Source organism: Carcharhinus amblyrhynchos, chromosome 9 (assembly GCF_965287045.1).
Source record: "Carcharhinus amblyrhynchos chromosome 9, sCarAmb.v2.hapA, whole genome shotgun sequence".
NCBI lineage: Eukaryota > Metazoa > Chordata > Chondrichthyes > Carcharhiniformes > Carcharhinidae > Carcharhinus > Carcharhinus amblyrhynchos.
This window is the reverse complement of record NC_137332.1, coordinates 80,489,955-80,512,911: the sequence shown is the minus strand read 5'-3', so window position 1 is coordinate 80,512,911 and position 22,957 is coordinate 80,489,955. Positions and strand designations below refer to the sequence as shown.

The following is a 22,957-nucleotide window of genomic DNA, read 5'->3' as shown; positions in this document are numbered from 1 at the left end:
TTCTCTGCCATAAATCGCTGTTGTAGTGTGATAAACGTGGCAGCCAATTTGCACACAGCAAATACCACAAACAGCAATGTTATAATGACTAGTTAGTCTGCTTCTGTGATGTTGAGAGAGGGTTAATTATTGGCCAAGACACAGAGGATAACTCCCCTGCTGTTTGAAACATTTCCATGGAATCTTTTACACCCACCTGAAAGGCAGACATTAACTTAACATGCCACCAAGGGAAAAAGGATAGATTTGTGGCATTACCTATTGCAAAGCTGGAAAATGAATGTTTTTGACACTGTGATGAATATTTTCATTTGTCTGGACTCACCTCAAAGTGATTCAAATCATGATGAATTATTTTCAAGTGAAGTTACTGTTACGTAGATTCCATGACCATCCTTCTGTGGATGAACATGCACTGTAAGCAATGAGCTGATTTCTTTTTTGGTATACTGGATGAGGAAAGATGTTGGCCAGAGTACCAGGAGAATACTGTGCTCTTTAATACTGTGGGATCTTAAGTATCTGCTTGAACAGTCAGATTTTGCTAACTCTGTTTAAGGATTGGACTGAAAATAAATTTCCTTTCTTGAGAAAAACCTCCCTGTGCTTTTCCTCATAAGCTTTATGACAGGCTGCTTCAATGATGTTCTAAAGTATCTGGCCACTTGGAGGCATCCAAGACTGCTCTCTGTAAATGTCAGTCCTTCCCATTGCATTTTCATTGTTTATATTCCCGCAGCTTATTATTTAAAGAGGAGAATGTTGGAGGTCCATACACTGATTTTCTTTGGCCTAAACATGTTTTGTAGCCGGTGTCTGTTCCCCCTCCTCCCAGCAACCAATCCTCAGTTTTGTTGGATGTAAGTGATGTCATGACTTTTGATAATCATAGGAGTTTAATTCACCTGCAAGTGAGCTGGGAAGTTGTGATTAAAACTGAAATAAAAACAGAAAAGTATAAATTCATCAGGACTGGCAACATCTGTGGAGAGAGAAACAGAGGTAATGTTTTGAGTTGTATGAAGAGTCATACAGGCTCAAAATATTAACTCTGTTTCTCTCTCCAAACCACCTGAGGTTTTTCAATTTTTATTTCAGATTTCTGGCATGCATAGTATTTTGCTTTTATTGTGAGATCATTGAATTCTGTCCTCTTAGTTTATATCTCTATGAAACTATTTCAAACACCTGATGACTGAGTCTATGTGGGTTGTACATGTATTTACAGCATAAAGGGTATAAAATGTTTTATTTTTCTGTTCCTTCAGCTGTGAACAGACTTGAAGAAACTGTAAAACTTTATGGAATGTGAATTGATCTACAGGCAGGCTTTAGTGTGTTTATTTTAATTGTGTTTGAAATGAATATGCCAGTGAATGTGGGAGATGGGGCAGGGGGAATGCTTTTCCCAGTGCTACGTCTTTGGACGTCCAAAGCTTTCCAGTCTTTGGACATCTTTCTAATGTAGCCAGGATGTTGTGTTAATGCAAATTGGTATAGTCAATAATTGAGCAATGCTTCCTTTAGTCTGTCCAAACATCAGTAGGGTGCCCTTACTGTACTAGTGCAAACTGTTTTTACATTCACAGCCAAACCATGTAACCTCTCTGAATCCAGTCATTGCCAATTTTTGGTGTGGGCTAATGCCAAGTAGGGGCTGAGAAAGCCCAGAATCAGTTCAAGAAAGAAAAGACCTTTGTTCCGTCAGTCTGGGTTGAATTCTAGCCCAACCTACGGAAAGAAAATAGCAGCAATTTGTCCTCAACTACTTATAAACATATCTAATTTCAAAATTAAAAATGTTCTGTTTTCCTATGGCACAAAAGACTTTCTGATGCTATTCATTCCCTATTATAAATACAAGACTCAGAACAAATATTTTTGTTTGAGATGTCAGGTGTACGGTGGGGAGAGAGAGTATTAAAACAGTTTAAATCACAAACACCTAACAACATGGAATTCCTACAGTGCAGAAGGAGGCCCATCAATTCTGGACCAGCTCTTCAACAGAGCATCTTACCTAGCCACCCCTCCCCCCCACCCTCTTCTCCTAACCCCATGCATTTACCTTACTGATCCCCTAACCTACACAACTTGGGACACTAAAGGGCAATTTAGCATGGCCAATCCATCTAACCTGCACATCATTGGACTGTGGAAAGAAACTGGAGCAGCTGGAGGAAACCCATGCAGGAAGGGGGAGAATGTGTAAATTCTACATGGACAGTCACCCAATGCTGAAATTGAACCCGGATCCCTGGTGTTGTGAGGCAGCAGTGCTAACCACAGTGCCACCATGATATTATTCAGAATTTTCAATTTCACTAAGCTAAGCATGAACTTTTTCCAAAAATGTTCTGTCAGATGTGCTGTTGGAAGGCAGGTGCAGGCAGAAATGTAACCTTAGGTATTCCATAATATGTGAAAACTCCAGTTTCAATTTATCAAGCTACATGGGGGCCTTTGATAGAATTGCTATTCTAAGCCCCATATCATCCAGCAAGAAAACTACTCAAAGCATGTATTTTTGAACATCTGTTAGTTTGTCTTACACTATTCTGGGCCTGGGCAGCAAGCAATAAAAACTAGCAGACCCTCTTTCAGATAGTCAGTCTCTTTCTCTCTCTCTTCTCAGTTTGGGGTGCTGCAAAATGCTTTATCTTTTCCTTTCAAATAATAATAAGAATGATCAGGGTTTCATCTGTCATCAGACCAGCTGTGCATGAGAAATGTTAGTTTTTATTATGGATTCCCAACATTCCGTGGATTTTTTCTTCAGCTTTCCCACCTGACTCCCTGCCTAAAAGCAGTGGTTCACCCAAGAGGAATTGAGGACATAAATGGCACAATGCCACCTGAAGCAATGTGAATTTTCAAAGTGCTGCCAACAGGCATTAGCATTCAATGGTTCCATGTGGTATTAAACTGGAGAAAGCTTTTTGTTCTTTCAAATTGTATTCTTGGCGATTGGTCCATGAAATTTTTGTTTTCTGTTCAGACCTGAATAGTTTTGCCTTTCGAACTCATACCTGTGGGGAGCTGTGTACTGCCCACATCGGTCAAGAGGTCAGGCTCTGTGGCTGGATTCAATATCAGAGGTATGTACGCAATCTTTCATTCCTTTACTGATTTGTACCAATTATAAGGATAGGGATTCTCTTGATCCTATAAATATTTTAAGGATAGGGATTAACATGTTTACATATTGAATATCTTGAATATTAAAGAGTGCTAACTGATAAAATCTAAATCAGTAATAAGATAGACAAATGTCTAATCTGTTTGATTTTTATGTCAACTTTTACATAACAATCTCTTTATAATGATTCACAATACAGAAAATTTTGTTCTTATTCCATGAAGAAATATTTTATGATTTGAAGAACAAAGACTGCCCTCTGGCTACTTTTTGACTCCCTCTTTGAATTGTTACTTAGCATTTACTTTTGACTCAAGCCTACCATGCGCAGTTGAGAGAATAGATGGCTAGCTCTGCTTCAAACCTACACACAGTTCTGCTCTAAAGTGCTGTGCAGACCATCTCCCTCAGTTTTAGAAATGTTAATGCCTGTTTCTATTCAACATTGTTATATGCTCAGGCTCTCCAAATGACATACAAAGGGATTAGGAATGAGAATGAATAAAATACGAGCATTTTTTTTTAAGTAACAACAAATACTCAGCCTGACCTTCTCATCAGTATTGCTGTTTCTCACTCTCTCTAGGTATTTCCATGTAAGTTGCTAGCTCTTTCCCTTACTTTCCTGGACAAGTAAAAAATATGAAGAGCTCCACATTGTCTGCCACTGTTTCTCTATGGACACAGATGTGCTGCAGGTCAGCAATTGGAATCCCTGTCCACTTTTAAAAAAAGTCACCTAGTTAACATGTAGCATTGGAAGAAGCCAGAGAGCTGATCAGCCCTAACTCCTGGCCCTCTTAACTGAGGAATGGGCTGTAGCAAGGGCGAGTGAAGAACATAGTATTGAAATGTGGTATGCAATTGGAAACTGTATCTCTTGATGCTTTTTGTGTCGTTAACTTTTTTTTATGTTTATTCAGACAGGGTGTCTTCATTGTGCTGAGAGATTTTGATGGATTAACGCAAATTGTTATACCACAGGAGAAGGTAAGTAGACTTTGAGCTTAGCAAATTTAAGACAGTGACTACCACTGCTTCTATATTTACTGAATTATAATGGTAAAGCAGTAGGTTTAGAGTTTAAAGATATAATCCCTGAATGTTTTATGAATTTTAAATTTGTTAAAGTTTTGAATCAAGTTATTCCCATGCATGAGCATTTTGTTTTTATTTGCTCTTCTTGAACCACCCTTTGGCTGAGATTCCACTGCCCTGAAATAATAATGTTGGAGTCTCTTTGCCTCTCTCCCGGTTTGAAAAAGACTGAGTGACTCTTCAGGGTTTCATTCAATGCCACAGGCGGGCAAGAGCCCACAGCCCACCATTTCATTGCATTATTGGGCAGCAGCATTTGTAAAACTCTGCGCTTTAGACTGGCAATGCAATTTGCATTTGCTGCTTGGGATCCATTTATTGTTACACATTTTTATAAAAATATTTTTTATTGTCACTTTAAAGCTGGGATTTCACATTTGAACTTTATGATACCTTTCTCCATAGTCCATGGCACATCTCAAGAAGATATTGTGTGAACTTACTCCTGAATCTGTAATTTCTGTCACTGGAACAGTTATCTCCCGACCACCAGGACAAGCCAATCTGGTCAGTTGTCTATTTCTTTACCTCCTATGACCCTGAAAAATTTTAAGTGATGAATATAGTTCTTCTTGAGCTCTTGCCAATATATGCCTGTAGGTTAACTGCTTTGTTTACCCAATGACATGTGTCAGGGTTATAAACTGGTTTTACCTATTAAGATGCATACATCTTCCCAACATTCTACAATGTACGTCAATCCAATTGTGTTCATTAAATGAGAACACAAGAAAGGAAGGATAGACTATGAAGCTAAACTAGCACTAAATATAAAAAAGGACAGTAAGAGTTTTTATAAATATATGAAGAGGAGGAGGCTGGCTAGAGTGAATGTTGGACCCTTAGAGGATGAGAGGGGGGATTTAGTGGTGGGGGATCAGGAAATGGCTGAGGCCTTAAGTAAGTTTTTTGCCTCGGGTCTTCACGGAGGAGGACGCAAATAGTTTGCCAGGTATTAAAGATAGAAGGATGGTAGGAGTTGAGGGCCTGAATGCGATTACTGTCACTAGAGAGGTAGTGCTTGATCGACTAGCGGGACTGTTGGTAGACAAGTCCCCAGGACCGGATGGAATGCATCCCAGGGTTCTGAAGGAAATGGCAGAGGTGATAGTAGACGCCTTAGTGATTATTTACCAAACTTCGCTGGATTCCGGGGAAGTGCCGGAAGATTGGAAAACGGCTAATGTTACGCCGCTGTTTAAAAGAGGTAGCAGGCAAAAGGCAGGCAATTACAGGCCAGTTAGTTTAATGTCTGTTGTTGGAAAAATGCTTGAATCCGTCATCAAAGATGAAATAGCGGGGCACCTTGAGAAGAATTGTTTGATAGAGCAGACGCAGCACGGATTCGTTAAGGGGAAGTCGTGTCTGATAAATTTATTGGAATTCTGAGGATGTGACTAGTGCGGTAGACAGAGGGGAACCGGTGGATGTGGTGTTTCTCGATTTTCAAAAGGCGTTTGATAAGGTGCCGCACAAAAGGTTGCTTCAGAAGGTTAGGGGGCATGGAGTTGGGGGTAAGGTGTTAGCGTGGATAGAGGATTGGTTGTCTAATAGGAGGCAGAGAGTTGGTATCAATGGGTGCTATTCTGATTGGCGGTTGGTGACTAGTGGAGTGCCGCAGGGATCAGTGCTGGGGCCTCAACTATTTACCATTTATATAGATGATCTGGAGGAGGGGGCTGAGTGTAGGGTGTCGAAATTTGCTGATGACACGAAGATAAGTGGAAAAGCAAATTGTGCGGAAGGTGTGGAAAGTCTGTAGTGGGATCTAGATAGGCTGAGCGAGTGGGCGAGGACCAGGCAGATGGAGTACAATGTTAGCAAGTGTGAGGTTATCCACTTTGGCAGGAATAATAGTAGGAGGGATTACTATTTAAAGGGCGAAAAGCTGCAGCATGCTTCAGTGCAGAGGGACCTGGGGGTCCTTGTGCAAGAGTCGCAAAAACCCAGTCTGCAGGTGCAGCAGGTGATCAAGAAGGCGAATGGGATGCTGGTCTTTATAGCGAGGGGGATAGAATATAAAAGCAGGAAGGTCTTGCTGCAACTGTACAAGGCACTGGTGAGGCCACAGCTGGAGTACTGTGTGCAGTTTTGGTCACCGCACTTGCGCAAGCATATTTTGGCCTTGGAGGGAGTGCAGAGGACGTTCACTAGGCTGATACCGGAGATGAGGGGGTTGGACTATGAAGAGAGGCTGAATAGACTGGGTCTGTACTTGTTGGAGTTTGGAAGGATGAGGGGGGATCTTATAGAGATGTATAAGATGATGAAGGGGATGGATAGGGTAGAGTTAGAGAGATTCTTCCCGCTCAGAAAGGACAGCAGGACTAGAGGGCACAACCTCAAGATAAGGGGGGAGCAGTTTAGAACAGAGTTGAGGAGAAACTTCTTCACTCAAAGGATGGTGAATCTCTGCCCGTTGAAGTGGTGGAGGCTACCTCGCTAAATATATTTAAGACATGGGTAGATAGGTTTTTGGTAGGCAAGGGGATTAAGGGTTATGGGGAGAAAGCGGGGAAGTGGAACTGAGCCACTTCAGATCAGCCATGATCTTATTGAATGGCGTGGCAGGCTCGAAGGGCTAGATGGCCTACTCCTGCTCCTATTTCTTATGTTCTTATGTTTGTTCACGCTTTGTTTTAGCTCATTCTTTTCTGCCGCAGGCCCCATTCCCCGTAACACCCACTCTTAGATCTGTCACTCTCATTTCTGAACCAGTAGTATTAAGGCTGCTTTGTTCCTCTGTACAGTGTCCATCCTTTGTTCTATAAGCACACCCAAAGACTGGGAATTTAATGTGAGAAATCATAGATATAAAGCCACATGACAGTGTGTTTTGGTACAGAAATACTTCTATGCCGTCCACCAGATTGTGGCAATTGGTTGCAGTTTGACTCACCACGCTATCTTACTCTCTACCTCTATTTAATTTCTGCTTCCCAAGGCTATGCTATAACAACTTACAGTGCATCTATTGTTTAATTTAACAACATATTTTAAACAAAGCTGTTCAAAGGCGTTTTCTTACAGAAATGCTAGTCTGATGCTTTTCATTAGTAACGTAGCTTTATCAAAACAATGAAAATAAACATCAAAATATCTGCAAAACATATTAAATAATCTTATATGCCTCCTGCTTAGAAAATGTTACTTCCTATTGTCAATTATTTCCATGATAAATTCTCATGTCCATGCTTATAATGAAAATTGCTGATGTGAATTTGTAAGCAGTCATTGCCTCTTTTTTGCAGTGGTAGCATTATGGTGCTTTAACTTTACATGTCCTAGCTGACTGACCTATGCATGCATTTTGCTATTTAACTATACATAATAATGTAAATTGAACAAATAGGCAGAGTAAATGATTAAAAAGTGCAGACTGAATGCTCGACATGATCAATTTATCTCCTGCTCAATAATGCTGCTTCACCTGAAGACTACTTGATCTTGACTTCATGTGTTTGATCTTCATTTTTTGTGATAATACGTTACTGAAGTGTCAAGCTAGGTTTTGCAGTTAATTCTTATGAAAAAGTGTTGAAACTTTGGGCCACTCAGAAATTGTGCATTTTAGAGTCATACAGTTTTACAGCATGATAAGAGGCCCTTCAGCTCATCGTGCCCACGCCACTCATCAAGCACCTATCTATTCTAATCCCATTTTCCACCACATGGTCTGCAGCCTTGTATGCTATAGCATTTCAAGTGCTCACCTAAATATGTCATAAATGTTGTGAAGGTTTACCCCCTCTACCACCCTTTCGGGCAGTGAGTTCCAGGTTCCCACCACTTGCTGGGTGAAAAAGTTTTCCTCACATTTATTATAAACTTCCCATCCCTTTACTTAAATATCTGCCAACTGATTATTGGCCTCTGTTAAGGAGACAAGTTCCTTCCTATTCACCGTACCCGTGTCCATCGTAATTTTGTACATCTTAGTTGGGTCCCCCTCAGTCTTCTCTGGCTAAGGAAAACAACCCCAGCCTATCCAGTCTCTCTTGATAGCTGAAATGCTCCAGCATTGGCTACGTCATGGTGAATCACCTCTGCACTTTTCCTATGCAGTCACTTCCTTCCTGTAATGTAGTGACCAGAACTGCACATAGTACTCCAGCTGTGGTCTAACCAGCTCCAACATAATCTATTGATTTATTATTGTCACATGTATTGGCATACAGTGAGAAGTGTTGTTTCTTACACACTATACAGACAAAAACATATCATTCATAGAGTACATAGCAAAGAAGGAAAGGAGAAGGTACAGAATATAGTGTTGCAGTTACAGATGGGGTAAAGAAAAAAGTCTGATGACAGCAGGGAAGAAACTATTGGGTCAGTTGGGACGTGTTTCTCAGTCCTCACTGCTTTTATATTGAGTGTTTTGGTTAATAAAGGCAAGTATCCCATTGCCTTCTTAACCACTTTATCTATCTGTCTTGCGGTCTTCAGAGATCTATGTTTTGTTTTATCCTGGATATTTTCTTTTCGTTGTGCAAATTTCAGTATGGTTTTATCTTGATGCTGCAAACTTTATTCTATTTGACAGATTACCTTTTACATTTTAGGAGATGCCAACAGGTAAAATTGAAGTGCAAATGCAGCATGTTGAAATTCTGAATAGATGCAGGAAGCTGCCTTTTGAAACCAAGGAGCTTGTAAAGGTGAGTTCTGAAGTTGAAACAAAGACAGAAACAACTTTGGTGTGTACTTATATTTCCCACCTTTTCTTGTTCCTGTTCCTCATGAAACTCAGTACACTTTATCCCATTTTTCTGTCATGATATTTAACAGTTAAGTCAAAAGATTAACTGTTTATATTAAACATATATCTGTTTGAATTCCTGGCATTTTCCATTTAGTTTTCTTCCTGGTATGAAGTTGTTGCCTGTTGTCTTATATTGGCTTTTGATATCAAATGTTTCCATCTATCCAATAAGTCACCCAGTTGATATTTTTTCTAAATCAACTCATTATGTGAATCTTGCCAAAATGTAAGAGGAATGGTAGAAATTGTAGCAGTGCCCAAACCTGTCTTCACTCAACAGCCTCACAGCTTTCAACACAGTTTACCAGATTGTGATTTGAAATAGGAATCATGGCCAACCTTTCCTTTCACTAACTGAAAAACACTGAAGTCAATTGAACAAAGTACAACACAGCACAGGAAACAGGCCCTTCGGCCCAACAAGCCTACGCTGCCCATTTTAACACTCAGTGAGTGCCTCATTCCAATCCTCCTTCTACCTATGACTTTTGTCTACATTTCAGGGACTCCACAATAAAGGGGTACAAATTTAGAGAATTATATGTGCGCCAGATTAAGGGAGATCCAATTTTGGGACAATTTATTAACAGCAATCAGCCTAAAAGCATATTTTTGGGGTGTGGGAGGAAACTGGAGCACCCGGAGAAAACCCACGCAAGCATGGGGAGAATGTGCAAACTCCCACAGACATCGACCCAAGTCGGAGATCCGACCCGGGTCCCTGTAACTGCACAGCAAACAGTGATAGTCACTGAGCTGGACCAATTGATGGGCAACACTGGACCAATTGTGTTACCCGTCAATAGGTCCAGTTTAAGCGTACACTAACCAAGTGAAGCACTAGGCAACTCTCAAAGCAACATCCAAGAGCAGCCCTCGCACAACTCACCGTGTGTATGCCCCTTGTTGGCCAACAAGGCGGACTGAATCGCCTGTGGATGTAAAAAGAGACATCAATAAACGTACAACAACCTGTACAGACATTCACGGAAGATCCCCAGTAGCTCCAACATAAGAGACAGGTGAGCCATAAAATATGCTGGACGGCCCATAGGAATCTATTGATTTCCCAGGAACGTCCTGAGGCTGTTGATCCTTAACTAGAACATTCTTTTATGTCCCTCCATCTCTAGTCTGCTCATGTGCCTATCTAGGTAAGCCATAAACAACTCTAGCGTGCCTGCCTCCACCACCCTACTTGGCAGTGCATTCCAGGCCCCCACAACCCTCTGTGTGGAAAAACCTCCCTCTAACATCCGAATTATACCTCGCCTGTCTCACCTTAAGCCCGTGACCCCTTGTGATTTTCGCATCCAACCTGGGAAAAAGCTTCCCACTGTTCACTCTATCTATACCCTTCATAATCTTATACACCTCTATTAGGTTTCCCCTCATTCTCCGTCTTTCCAAGGAGAACAATCCCAATTTGCCCAATCTCTCCTCGTAGTTAAGACCTTCCGTACCAGGCAGCATCCTGGTAAACCTCCTCTGCACTCCCTCCAAGGCCTCCATGTCCTTCCGGTATGCGGCGACCAGAACTGGACGCAGTACTCCAAATGTGGTCTAACCAACATTCTATACAACTGCATCATTAGATGCCAGCTTTTATACTCTATATCCCTTCCTATAAAGGCAAGCATACCATATGCCTTCTTCACCACCTTCTCCACCTGTACTGCCACCTTCAAGGACTTGTGAACTTGCACACCTAGGTCCCTCTGTGTTTCTATACTCTTACTGGTCCTACCATTTATTGTATAACTCCCCCCCTACATTATTTCTTCCAAAATGCATCACCTTGCATTTATCTGGATTAAATTCCATCTGCCATTTCACCACCCAATTTACCAGCCTATCTATATCTTGCTGTGTTGTCCGACACTGTTCATCACTATCAGCAAGTCCAGCCATCTTTGTGTCATCTGCAAACTTGCTGATCACACCAGTTAGTCCCTCTTCCAAATCATTTATATATATTACAAATAGCAGAGGTCCCAGTACGGATCCCTGCGGAACACCACTAGTCGCAGGCCTCCAGCTAGAAAAAGACCCTTCCACTGCAACCCTCTGTCTCCTGTTGCCAAGCCAGTTCTCAACCCATCTAGTCACCTGTCCTTGTATCCCATGAGCCTTAACCTTTTTCACCAACCTGCCATGGGGGGCGTTGTCAAATGCCTTACTGAAATCCATGTAGACGACATCCACGGCTCGTCCTTTGTCAACCGTTTTTGTCACCTCCTCAAAAAATTCCACCAGATTTGTAAGGCACAACCTCCCCTTTACAAAGCCATGTTGCCTGTCACTAATCAGATTGCTATGTTCTAAATGTGCGTACATCCTATCTCTAAGAATCCTCTCTAACAACTTCCCTACCACTGACGTCAAGCTCACCAGCCTATAATTACCCGGATTATCCCTACTAGCCTTTTTAAACAACGGTACCACATTCACTATCCTCCAGTCCTCTGGGACCTCACCTGTGCCCAAAGAAGAAACAAAGATTTCCGTCAGAGGCCCAGCAATTTCATCTCTCGTCTAGGAGCAGCCTAAGATAAATGCCATCAGGCCCCGGAGATTTGTCAGTTTTAATGTTACCTAAAAACATTAGGTTTCCAACAGGAAGTCTCCAACTGCCACGTCTTTTGGCATCAGTTAATTTGCCTCGAACCGAATATTACATTTTGGATCTTTCTGGCAATACATTAACCTGTCCTTTATGTACTTTGAAGCTGATGGTTCTTAAATGTTTCTTATCTCTACATTGCCATCATCGCCTAAACAGCTACTTGTAGCACAGCTAGGCACCCTGGCCTTTTTTTTATTTTGCACGTTGTTTTTCCTCTTCTTTATTCCTGTGGGTAAATTGTTCATTTATTACAAAGAATGACTACTATGTGATAATATTGTGCCTTTAAGAAATGTATTCGAGTCATATTCTTGTACATGGATATATTGTAACAGTTCTATGCACTCAGAGCCATTCTGTCTACACCCAGCATCATGCCTGGTGTGAAACACCTTATGTTTACCCTAATGCCAAAATCAAATTATAAAGTTAGGGTCTAGGCTAACTTCATAACATACCTTGCAGTTTCTGATCTCATCCTTAACAACTATCATGGCAAAGCACTGATGGAAGTCTTGCAAATTGTGCATAGCAACAGTGAATGCTTCATGATCTCTGTGGTATCCTAAAGTGTTATATAAATGCAATTCCAGTTCATCTAAAGAAAGTACCATTCTGGTTTATATTATGATAAACTCATAACTATGCATTATATAGCTGGTATTCTGAAAGAGGTTCTTAACCCATTCCTGCAGTTTTTCTCTTCTGCCCCAGGTCTTCCAAAGGCAGTGACTTCTATAGGCTGGAGGCAGCCAAGAGATGTTTGAGTTTGGACAATGAATGTTGATGGCCTGTGACCATAAGACTCAGCACATTCTATCTTAGTTTTGTTGTCATCTGGCAAATGTCCAGCTGTAATGCTCTGACAGCAGTATCGCTCTGGACCCAGAGGCATCCAGACTATTAGTTATGCCTTCAACTGTGACCCAACTGAAATAATCTAATTCAATTTGGGCTAGGAATCAGTTCCAGACAACATGGCTCAATGCCTTAACACACTGAACTACTGGGAGTTTCTATACTGAAAGCTTTCTGAAGTAGATTTATTGCACTTGGTTCTCTCCAGATATACACAAAATTGAGTGACTCTACTTTTTTAAAGGGCTTTTCTGTATTTCATATAGATACTAATGTGTGATAGAAAGGTATCACTAAAATGAAGAATCTGTAAGACAGATGTGAAATCGGCCTTATTATATAGTGCAGAAACTTGGACAGCATTGTGAAGAAAGGAACAATGACTGGATACTAATGAGATGCAGATGTTGAGATGGAATTGTGAAGTAATGAGAAAGTAGAAAATCAGGAAACAATGAATCAGAAGGTGTGAAGATTGTGGGAGTGTCAAAGGAAGTAGCCAAGAAGAGATTGAAATGGTATTGTCACCTGATGCTGAAGAGAGAAAAAAAATCTGGTGAGGCATTGATGGAGATGGGTTGGCTAGAAAGGAGGAGTAGAGGAAGCTGTAGGATTGAATGGAAAGATGCAATGGCAAGAGACTTAAATGCAGCAGGATTGGAAGAGGAATGGGTGACTGACAGGAAGAGATGGAGAAGAATGATCAACCAGCATTGTGGAAAGCCCGAGTAAAACGGGAGAAGGTGAAAGAAGATTAATCGTTAACAATATATCCTATTTCCCCTTTGGCAATAGAACCAGGGTAAGAAGTCTTATAACTCCAGGTTAAAGTGCAACAGGTTTATTTGGTAGCAAAAGCCACTAGCTTTCAAAGCGCTGGCTGCCAGTGCTTCGAAAGCTAGTGGCTTTTGCTATCAAATAAACCTGTTGGACTTTAACCTGGTGTTGTGAGACTTAAGAACATAAGAAATAGGAGCAGGAGTAGGCCATTAAGCCTCTCAAGCCTGCCCCGCCATTCAATAAGATCATGGCTGATCTGAAGTGGCTCAGTTCCACTTTCCCGCTTTCTCCCCATAACCCTTAATCCCCTTGCCTACCAAAAACCTATCTACCCGCGTCTTAAATATATTTAGTGAGGTAGCCTCCACCATTTCAACGGGCAGAGTCGTCCAGAGATTTACCACCCTTTGAGTGAAGAAGTTCCTCCTCAACTCTGATCTAAACTGCTCCCCCCTTATCTTGAGGTTGTGCCCTCTAGTCCTGCTGTCCTTTCTGAGCGGGAAGAACCTCTCTACCTCTACCCTATCCATCCCCTTCATCATCTTATACGTCTCTATAAGATCCCCCCTCATCCTTCTAAACTCCAAGTATAAGCCCGGTCTATTCAGCCTCTCTTCATAGTTCAACCCCCTCAACTCCGGTATCAGCCTAGTGAACCTCCTCTGCACTCCCTCCAAGGCCAAAATATGCTTGCGCAAGTGCGGTGACCAAAACTGCACACAGTACTCCAGCTGCGGCCTCACCAGTGCCCTGTACAGTTGCAGCAAGACCTTCCTGCTTTTATATTCAATCCCCCTCGCTATGAAGGCCAGCATCCCATTTGCCTTCCTGATCACCTGCTGCACCTGTAGGCTGGGTTTTTGCAACTCATGCACAAGGACCCTCAGGTCCCTCTGCACTGTAGCATGCTGCAGCTTTTCGCCCTTTAAATAGTAATCCCTCCTACTATTATTCCTGCCAAAGTGGAAACCTCACACTTGCTAACATTGTACTCCATCTGCCAGGTCCTTGCCCACTCGCTTAGCCTATCTAGATCCCTTTGCAGACTTTCCACACCCTCCGCGCAATTTGCTTTTCCACTTATCTTTGTGTCATCAGCAAATTTTGACACCCTACACTCAGCTCCCTCCTCCAGATCATCTATATAAATGGTAAATAGCTGAGGCCCCAGCACCGATCCCTGGGGCACTCCACTAGTGACCAACCGCCAATCAGAATAGCACCCATTGATACCAACTCTCTGCCTCCTATTAGACAGCCAATTAGATTTATCATCCTATTAGACTTCTTACTGTGTTTACCCCAGTCCAATGCCAGCATCTCCCATCAATTGAACCAGGGGACAGATAAGGATAAATGTTCGTAATGAGTGAGTTGCTATAATTTGAGATTAATTGCCTGAAAGGGGTGATTTATACTTGCAAAGGTAAAATGTTTATGACTACACAGACAGGGGATGGGGCTAATTAGATCACTCTTTCAAGGAACTGGCGCATGCACAATAGGAAAAATGGCCTCCTGTGCTGTAACGTATTGTATTTTAAGTTGTTTTGCCACCTTCTGATATATTGGGCTTTTAAAAATTTTGGATTTCTACTTTTCTGTAGAAGTCAGAAGCACTGCGCATGCAGTACCGCTACCTGGACCTGAGAAGCTCCCAGATGCAGTACAGCTTACGACTGCGTTCCCAAATGGTCATGAGAATGCGAGAGTATCTCTGTAATTTACACGGTAGGAAACATTACTGCCATCCAATTTAGCCCTTTTTTATTTTCTCACTTTATATATTTTTACCATTCTATTCTGCAGTAGCACGATTGCCATTAGCCAGGTATTATTGTTTTCAAGCCTCACTTTAGAGTCCTAAAGTTCACTTCTAGGTTGACCATAATTCAATGCTGAGGGAGTGCAACACTGTCAGAAACACTCTTTTTCAGACCCAGTCATTCATAGAACAGTTAAAAAATGTAGGGGTGTGCTGAGCACCACTTAAGAGGTTTGAAATGTAGCAGGATGAAAGTAGCAGAGTTGGCAAAGTGCAGATACAATGCTGAGGGAATTTGAGGAAGTAACAAAGTGTTAAACACAAGTAGGAGAATGTCTCATCATGACAAGTGGTGGCATAAGTTACTGATACGTATTCCACTATCTCTAACTTAAACCAGATCTCGTGTTGAGTCTTAATTTTTGGTAACTTTATTTACTCATCTAATAGGGGCAAGACAGGGCATCTTAGATTGTGCCTTTAATCAACACTATTCAATATCTCTGTTAAATATTGTCTCTTGTTGCAAGCTGACCCATCTGGATTTTCTACACGTACAGGAATAGTTGGTGTTTATTTATATCGCACATTAATCAGTTCATTCTTCTTTGGCAAAGTTGAGAATTTCGTAAAATTGTGCCACACAAAAAATGCACAAAATAATTGGACCTGTGAGAAGTTGTGATGTTCAGCAAGTATATTAATTCAGTACCTAACTGTTTTCTCTTAATTTGTCTTTCAGGTTTTGTAGATGTGGAGACTCCAACATTATTTAAAAAAACTCCTGGAGTAAGTACTGCAAAATATTTATCCTCCTACTCCCCACCATACTCCCATAAATTTTATTTTCTAATGTATCTAATTTTCTCACCTTTTTTCATCCTCCATCCTATCACACACCATTCCTAACCGTAGGTGATGGGTGGGCTACCTGCTTCAAGACATTTGGTCACAACAGTGTGTTCAGGAGAAGTCCAGACTTGCTTTCCTCTAATTTTTCTCTTCCCCTCAATCTCTCTGTGGAGCTCAATGTATACATGCAAGGGTCAGTGGAGAGAAGTTGGAAACAAAGGCGCTGCCTGACATTTAACTATTACTTTACAATTGCTTAAAACTAATCATTGTGCCTTCACTGTTTTCTAACTGGAGTCAGATAACTAACATTGTCCTGGCAACTTTCAGCTTTCTGGATAATTACTCACCACAGGTTGCATTTTCTTGTTAAGTTGTAGGAGAGCTGTTCTTGATATAATTGTCATTTTAAGTGGAATACATATCTGTAACTTATCCCGCCACCCCTCCTCCTTGCATTTAGCATGATGTTACTTTCTCAAATTCCCTCAGTGTTTGTATCCATACTCATTGTGTCACCCTTAGTCTTGGCCAATTTGATTCACCCCATGTGATCTCAAATGGCTGGGTGCTGCATAGACTATGGGCCTGGATGACATTCCAGCAAGAGTACTGAAAGCCTCTGCTCCAGAAGTAGCCATGATCCTTGTCTAGCTGTTGCAGTGCAGTCACAACTCTTAGCATGTACCCGATAATGTGGAAAGTTGTCCAGGTATGTCCTGCCCTCAAAAAACAGGACAAATTCAACCCGTCCAACAAACGGCACTTAAATAGCAAGACCTGCTTGCTGACAGGGTTTTTTTTCCAATGGTCCAACAAGCAACACTTATACAGCAAGGTCTGTCATGGACACTCAGGTAGGGTTTTTCCAGAGCTTCTCAACTCCTGTTATCGTTACAGCCTTGATTCAAACATGGACCAAAGAGCTGAATTCAAGGTGGTGATTGCCCTTATCGTCAAGGCAGCATTTGACTAAGTGTGGCATCAAGGAGTCTTACGAAAACTGGAGTCAATGACAAATGGGGCAGGGGGGTGGGGGGAGTCTCCGCCGATTGGAGTTACACCTAGCACTGAGGAAGATGGTTGTGATTGTTGGAGGTCAATCATCTCAATCTCAGGATTTTGCTGCAGGGCTTCCTCAAGATGATGTTGTGGACCAAACATCTACAGCTGCTTCAGCAATGACCTTTCTTCCATAGTAAGGTCAGAAGCAAGAATGTTAACTGACTGCGTAACACTGGTCACGACTTGTCAGGTGCATGTTCATTTGCAACAAGACCTGATCAACCTTCATGCTGATAAGTAGCAAGTATCATTCACACCACAAGTACCAAGCTTGACACTCAATGGTATTATCATCACTGAGTCCCTTACCATCAACATCCTGGGGATTACCGTTGACCAGAAACTGAACTGGAGCAGCCATATAAATATAGTGCCTACAAGATCGTGTGAGGCTGGGAACTCTGTGGCAAGTAATGTACCTCTGGTCTCCCAAAGCTTGTTTCATCATCTACAAGGCACAAGTGAGGAATGCAATATAATACTCTCCATTGCCAGGATGAATTTATCCCCAAAAATACTCGAAGCTTGACAACATCCAAGACAAAGCAGTCCAATTGATTAACTTCCCATCTTAAACAGTCATTCCCTCCACCATCAATGCACAGTGACTGCAAGGGCACTGTAGCAATTTGCCAGTTCTCTTTCGACAGCACCTCCCAAACCTACGACTTGTGCCACCAGATGGACAAGAGCAGCTGATGCATGGGGACGTCATCACCTGCAAGTTCCTGAGCCGTATATGATCCTGACTTTGAACTGTACTCCTGTTCTTTCACTGCTGCCAGTTTAACATGCTGTAGCTCCTTCCTTAACAATACCGTGAGTATACCTAAACCATGTGGTCTACAATGGTTCAAAAAGATGGGTCACCATCACCTTGAGGGCAACTGGGGACAGACAATAAATGTTGGTTTAACCAGCGATGCACACACCCCACAAGAAAATAAAAGTAACTCAGCCTGCTAGTGACTTCAAGCTTACAGACTTGGCAGCAGCTTAGATGGTGGACTCCTTTAGTTTATGTTGACAAATGAAGGGTTTTATCTGGCAGGATAGAATTCCTTTCCATTGTAGTGGAGCAGTCTGTTGGAGTGAGGAAACACAGTAAGAGGTCTGACAACACCAGGTTAAAGTCCAACAGGTTTAGTAGCACAAGCCACTAGCTTTTGGCGTGCTGCTCCTTCGTCAGGTAAGTGGGAGTTCTGCTCACAAACAGTGAGGAAACTCAGAGTGAGAAGAAAAAATAAGCAGGCCAAACTGCATATAATTTACCTCTAATGTCTGCAGAGGCTGGAAACCTAATACTGCTTCTGAATCAGATTTCCAAGCTGCAGTGTTTGGTAGATTTCTCCATTTACATATATTGGTTACTTGATGTTTATGGCTAAGTTGTTTTAAAAGCTCCCTGATGGCTCACTGACTAATTAACAGAAAAATATGATAAATTTGCAATGGGTTTGATTTTGACTGTATTGAGGAATTGCTACTTTTAAGGTTCATTATGGTCAAACCAGCTGGAGCAGGTAGGTTGATAATTGACTGTTTTCATGTAGTCATGTGTTAATTTTGTATTAAACTAAATGACTCTAGGCTTCAGATATATGGAAAAGGTTCACAATTTTCTCTCAAGAAGAGGAGGAGAGCCTTTTTATACCTGAATGTTGAAATTTGACCAAAATTGAATGAGGTTTTGAGCATTTTACAAAAAAAATTGTTGTGTGGCTCCTTCCAATGTCACATCCAAATTAGGCTCAGTCTCTTCTAAGTCCCTTTGGAACTTCTGACCATGAGTCAGTAACTTCAGCAGAAGATTTTGTTTCTTATTGCTCACTTGTCGATATATAGTTAAGTTTCATAAAAGATCAAACTCAAATAGGATTTGTGTTTTCTCAAAGTAATAGTCCAGGTTCCAGTTTGATTTATGAGGATTGTTTTAGCTGGCTTTATCAAGTGTCAATGAGTGAGTAATCAATTGTCATTATGTCCATATTTTTCACATAATGTTTCCAGTGGCAATCGATGAATTAAACAAGTGCCTGGCTGCAATAATCTGGCAAATGCAGGCAGATTAGTATTCTGGATCCTATTTTCAGTGCAGCAGTTCAGTGGTGGTTTTACACTGAAATTATTCAAATGAGCAAAAAGATTGCAGTTAGCAAATGCAGCAGTGAGAGCAGTCTTATCTTACTTCAGTGTTATCTTGCGCACATGTGTAACACACTATACAGTTTATATCACATACAGCTGTAAATGTGATTATCATGAATGTAACATGTCTTCTGGTCAAAGTACAATTACCAAGCAATAAAACACCAGTATCAAGTCTATAAATTGAGAAAAAATGACAAATGCTCCAGCATGAAGTGGAGAATGATAATTACTTTTCCAGCTCCATTTAGTAGCAATGGGCAACCTGGATAAATGTTACATGGCTCAATAAAAGAAGCCTTCCTGCTACAAGGTCATGATCTCCATGAAGAGCCTCATCACTTTTCTCCTCAGATTATGACCAGGAGAATTGGATGCTTCTGAACATCTGGAAAATAGAGAGCTCATACTAAATACGGCTCCAAAAATCTCTTATTTCTGCTAAAATACATAATTAAACCTGGTGCATAAATCTTGACAAAGTAAATTTGTGACTGATTATGCTTAACTGTCCTATTCAACTGCTTCTCTTCTTTTGAAGTCCATTTTGAGCAGCTTTGTGGGGTTGAAGCTGCAACCACATCAGCCATGACCTTGTTGAATGGCAGAGTAGACTTGAGCTGAGGATCTACTGCTCCTAATTTATGTCAATATGTTCTGTCATGCAGAAAATCAAAATTGGTTATTTGACACTATAATTGGAGAGGGAACCATGTGATGAAGGGCCCTTGACTGCATTATAATCTGTATAAATTCTGTATAAGTGTCAACTGGTACTGTTCATAAGAAAATTGTTAAGAGCACAATACAAACTTTCTTAGGATTTGCTTTGTTGCTTGTTCTGTAGGGAGCCAAGGAGTTTGTGGTGCCCTCAAGGGAGCCGGGCAAGTTTTACTGTCTCCCGCAGAGCCCTCAACAATTCAAACAGTTGTTGATGGTGGGAGGTTTGGATAGGTAAGCACAAAACTAATTGTGAATGTTAGAATAATCAAAGTGTTGATTTGGTCTCATTGGAATAACTACAAGAGGATTTAAAACCATGTTGCAAACCTAATATCTGCATCAGTGCCAGGAATTTGATTGCTAATATTTCTTCTGTGTTACTCATAAGATACCAGACGACAACAACATATTTTCTGTCTCCATGTTTAATAATTCACAATTTTTCTTGGCCAGGCAGCACATTCCATGTCACAGAAGGTGTGAACATGTGTTTGTGTCTGCCATTGTCAGTGTGATATCTGCCCCATTTCAGCTGTGCTAGGTCATATGGAAAATGTTGGTGAGGTGAGAGAGGACAAGGCAACACTCAAGCTGCAAGTGGGAAGCCTCTCCCATACCATTTAGTTCCACACTACTCTTTACACAAAGCAAATGGCAGGAGTATAGATCATCTAATTATTTGATTGCGGGAGATTGAAGCGAGTGCAAAGCCCAGATATAACACAAATATTTTCAATTTTGTAGCATGAGTAAAATGTTTTGTATGGATTTCTCGTGCTGAATATAAAAAAGCAGAATGGGAAACATGATAGGTTCATTGCATCTGTTTGAACTCACAGTAAATGCCCCAGCACATGAAAATAAATGAGTAAAATCATCCATTGTTTCCTTCTTAAAAAAATTCTTCTTTGTAATATTGAGCATTGGAAGTTGAGAAAATATTTTTGGATGATATATAGGAACAGGAATAGGCCCGTCAGTACCACCATTCATTGATATTGTGACTTGTCTGCAAACTAACTCTATTTGCCCATCTTTGCTTTGTATCACTTAATATCTTTGGTTAACAAAAACCTATCTATGTCAATTTTAAAAATTAATAATTGCCATTTTGGAAGCGGATTCCATTCTCCTACCACTCTGTGCATGTGCGGGTGCGAATGATTTCTAATTTGTAGTCCTGAAAGGTTGGGCCTCATTTCTAGGCTATAATTAAATCACTCCTTCACCTTCATAGAATCATAGAATCCCCACAGTACGGAAGGAGGCCATTCGGCCCATCAAGTTTGCGCTGACCACAATCCCTTCGGGCCATGTTTCCCATAACCCTTGTATTTACCCTGCTAATCCCAATGATGATTGGCCATGCTAAATTGACCCTATCAGTCTAACCTGCACATCTTTGGACTTGTGGGAGGAAACCAGAGCATCCAGAGGAAGCCCATGCAGGCATGGGGAGAAAGTGCAGCAGTGCTCACCATTGGGCCACCATGCTGCCTCTTACACATCCAGCACTAGTTTGTGTAATTTTTTCCTCATACGTTAACACCTGAAATCCAGCTATCATTCTTGTAAATCTATGTAGCACTCCCTCCAAGGCCAACACAATATAAAATTTGCATTTTTTTTAAAAAACAGTAAATGTATGAGCACTTTCTGCTTGTGTTCACAGAAAAATTGAATTTCCATAAGCAAATCTTTGTCTCCTTTAATATGAAATCTATATATTTGGCATGATATGAAAGGAAAAGCAGGCCACATGACTATCAGCTATTGATTGTGGCCTTTTGCACGTACTTTCCAACATGCATTTACCACTTAATCCAAAATACCACACTACTAAACTATATACGTTCTCAGTCTGTGGCATCTGTGTCAATAATGGGCAACCTATAATAAAATCCAAAGTTATAGACTGCAACTTCACGATTTCCAAGTTAATCCACATATATCCAATATCCTGAAATTATGGTCACTTCCAGAATGGTAATGATGATGAATACCGACAGTTTACCAAAATCATTATGGATCCATTATTATAATCTGTTCAGGAGCATTATGGAGGAGGAAGGGAAAGCCATTTCAGAACAGAACAAATACTTGCCAGTGCCATTATGAATTTGGTTCTATAATTCAGCATGAAGTAAATAGCAGTAAAGTCATCAGCCTGGGCTCACTCTTGCCATTAAACTTGCGAACTCATCCGAACGTTTCACTGAATAACGTCATACGTAGGATGATTTGTTACTCCTTTAATCAGTGCAGAAACTGTTGTTCTCATGCACTATGTAGAACCGCAGTTGTCGGGCAGCAGAATGTGCCACAGGCGGTAAATGTGAAAGTTCATGGGACATCATTACCTTAGTCATCAGTATGACTATCTTACCATAACAGTAATCCAAAAAGAAGAGAGTTTGTGGCTATTGAATGTTGAAAGGTGAGATTTCCTCCTTAATGAGGAAAATTACTGATCAGATATCAACAGGCAAGCATAGGCCTTCAATTTTCCCTTAGTTTTATTTTGTGTGTGTGTGTTTTAATATTTCTTTTTAAAGTAGTATTAAGGACATGTATTGTGCTTATTTACTTACAACAGTATCTCTGCAGGTACTTTCAAGTGGCTCGTTGTTATAGAGATGAGGGCTCAAAGCCAGATCGACAACCTGAGTTTACCCAGGTGAGCTATGGTGAGTTTGGATTTCAAAGAAAAGATTGGATAGGAATAATTTTTTAAATCCTTTATATTTTGAGTATTGATAACATTTTAATCTTTGTGATGACAAATTATTCAACTTAAAGAGTGAATATAAATATAAAAACTTAGTAAATTATCTGACAGTTTTGCTGTAATCACTGGCTAAAAATGAATGCTTCTGAAGTCAGCATGTTGTTTCTTCACCTAACTGATAAGTTAAACAATATTTCTACTATCACTGATCTCCTTGTGTGCATTTTAGATCGACATTGAGATGTCCTTTGTAGACCAGGCAAGGATTCAGAAGCTGATTGAAGGGTTGATACAGTACTCCTGGCCGGAGGGAAAAGGAGATGTCGAAACACCTTTCCCATCAATGACTTATGCAGAGGCCATGGACAGTTATGGCGTTGACAAACCTGATACTCGATTTGGAATGAAGG

At 40.9% G+C, this 22,957-nt stretch overlaps 1 protein-coding gene across 1 annotated transcript in view; it reads left to right on the top strand.

The window, feature by feature from the left end:
• The window catches only part of dars2 (aspartyl-tRNA synthetase 2, mitochondrial), a 61,346-nt gene that overhangs the window by 4,798 nt on the left and 33,591 nt on the right, over positions 1-22,957 (top strand). The window contains exons 2-10 of the mRNA XM_080196778.1: positions 2,999-3,098; positions 4,063-4,129; positions 4,643-4,744; positions 8,803-8,898; positions 14,874-14,997; positions 15,774-15,820; positions 19,944-20,050; positions 22,427-22,496; positions 22,777-22,956. Of these exons, the coding sequence (XP_080052904.1) occupies positions 2,999-3,098; positions 4,063-4,129; positions 4,643-4,744; positions 8,803-8,898; positions 14,874-14,997; positions 15,774-15,820; positions 19,944-20,050; positions 22,427-22,496; positions 22,777-22,956 (893 nt within the window). The remainder of the gene's footprint in view (positions 1-2,998; positions 3,099-4,062; positions 4,130-4,642; positions 4,745-8,802; positions 8,899-14,873; positions 14,998-15,773; positions 15,821-19,943; positions 20,051-22,426; positions 22,497-22,776; position 22,957) is intronic.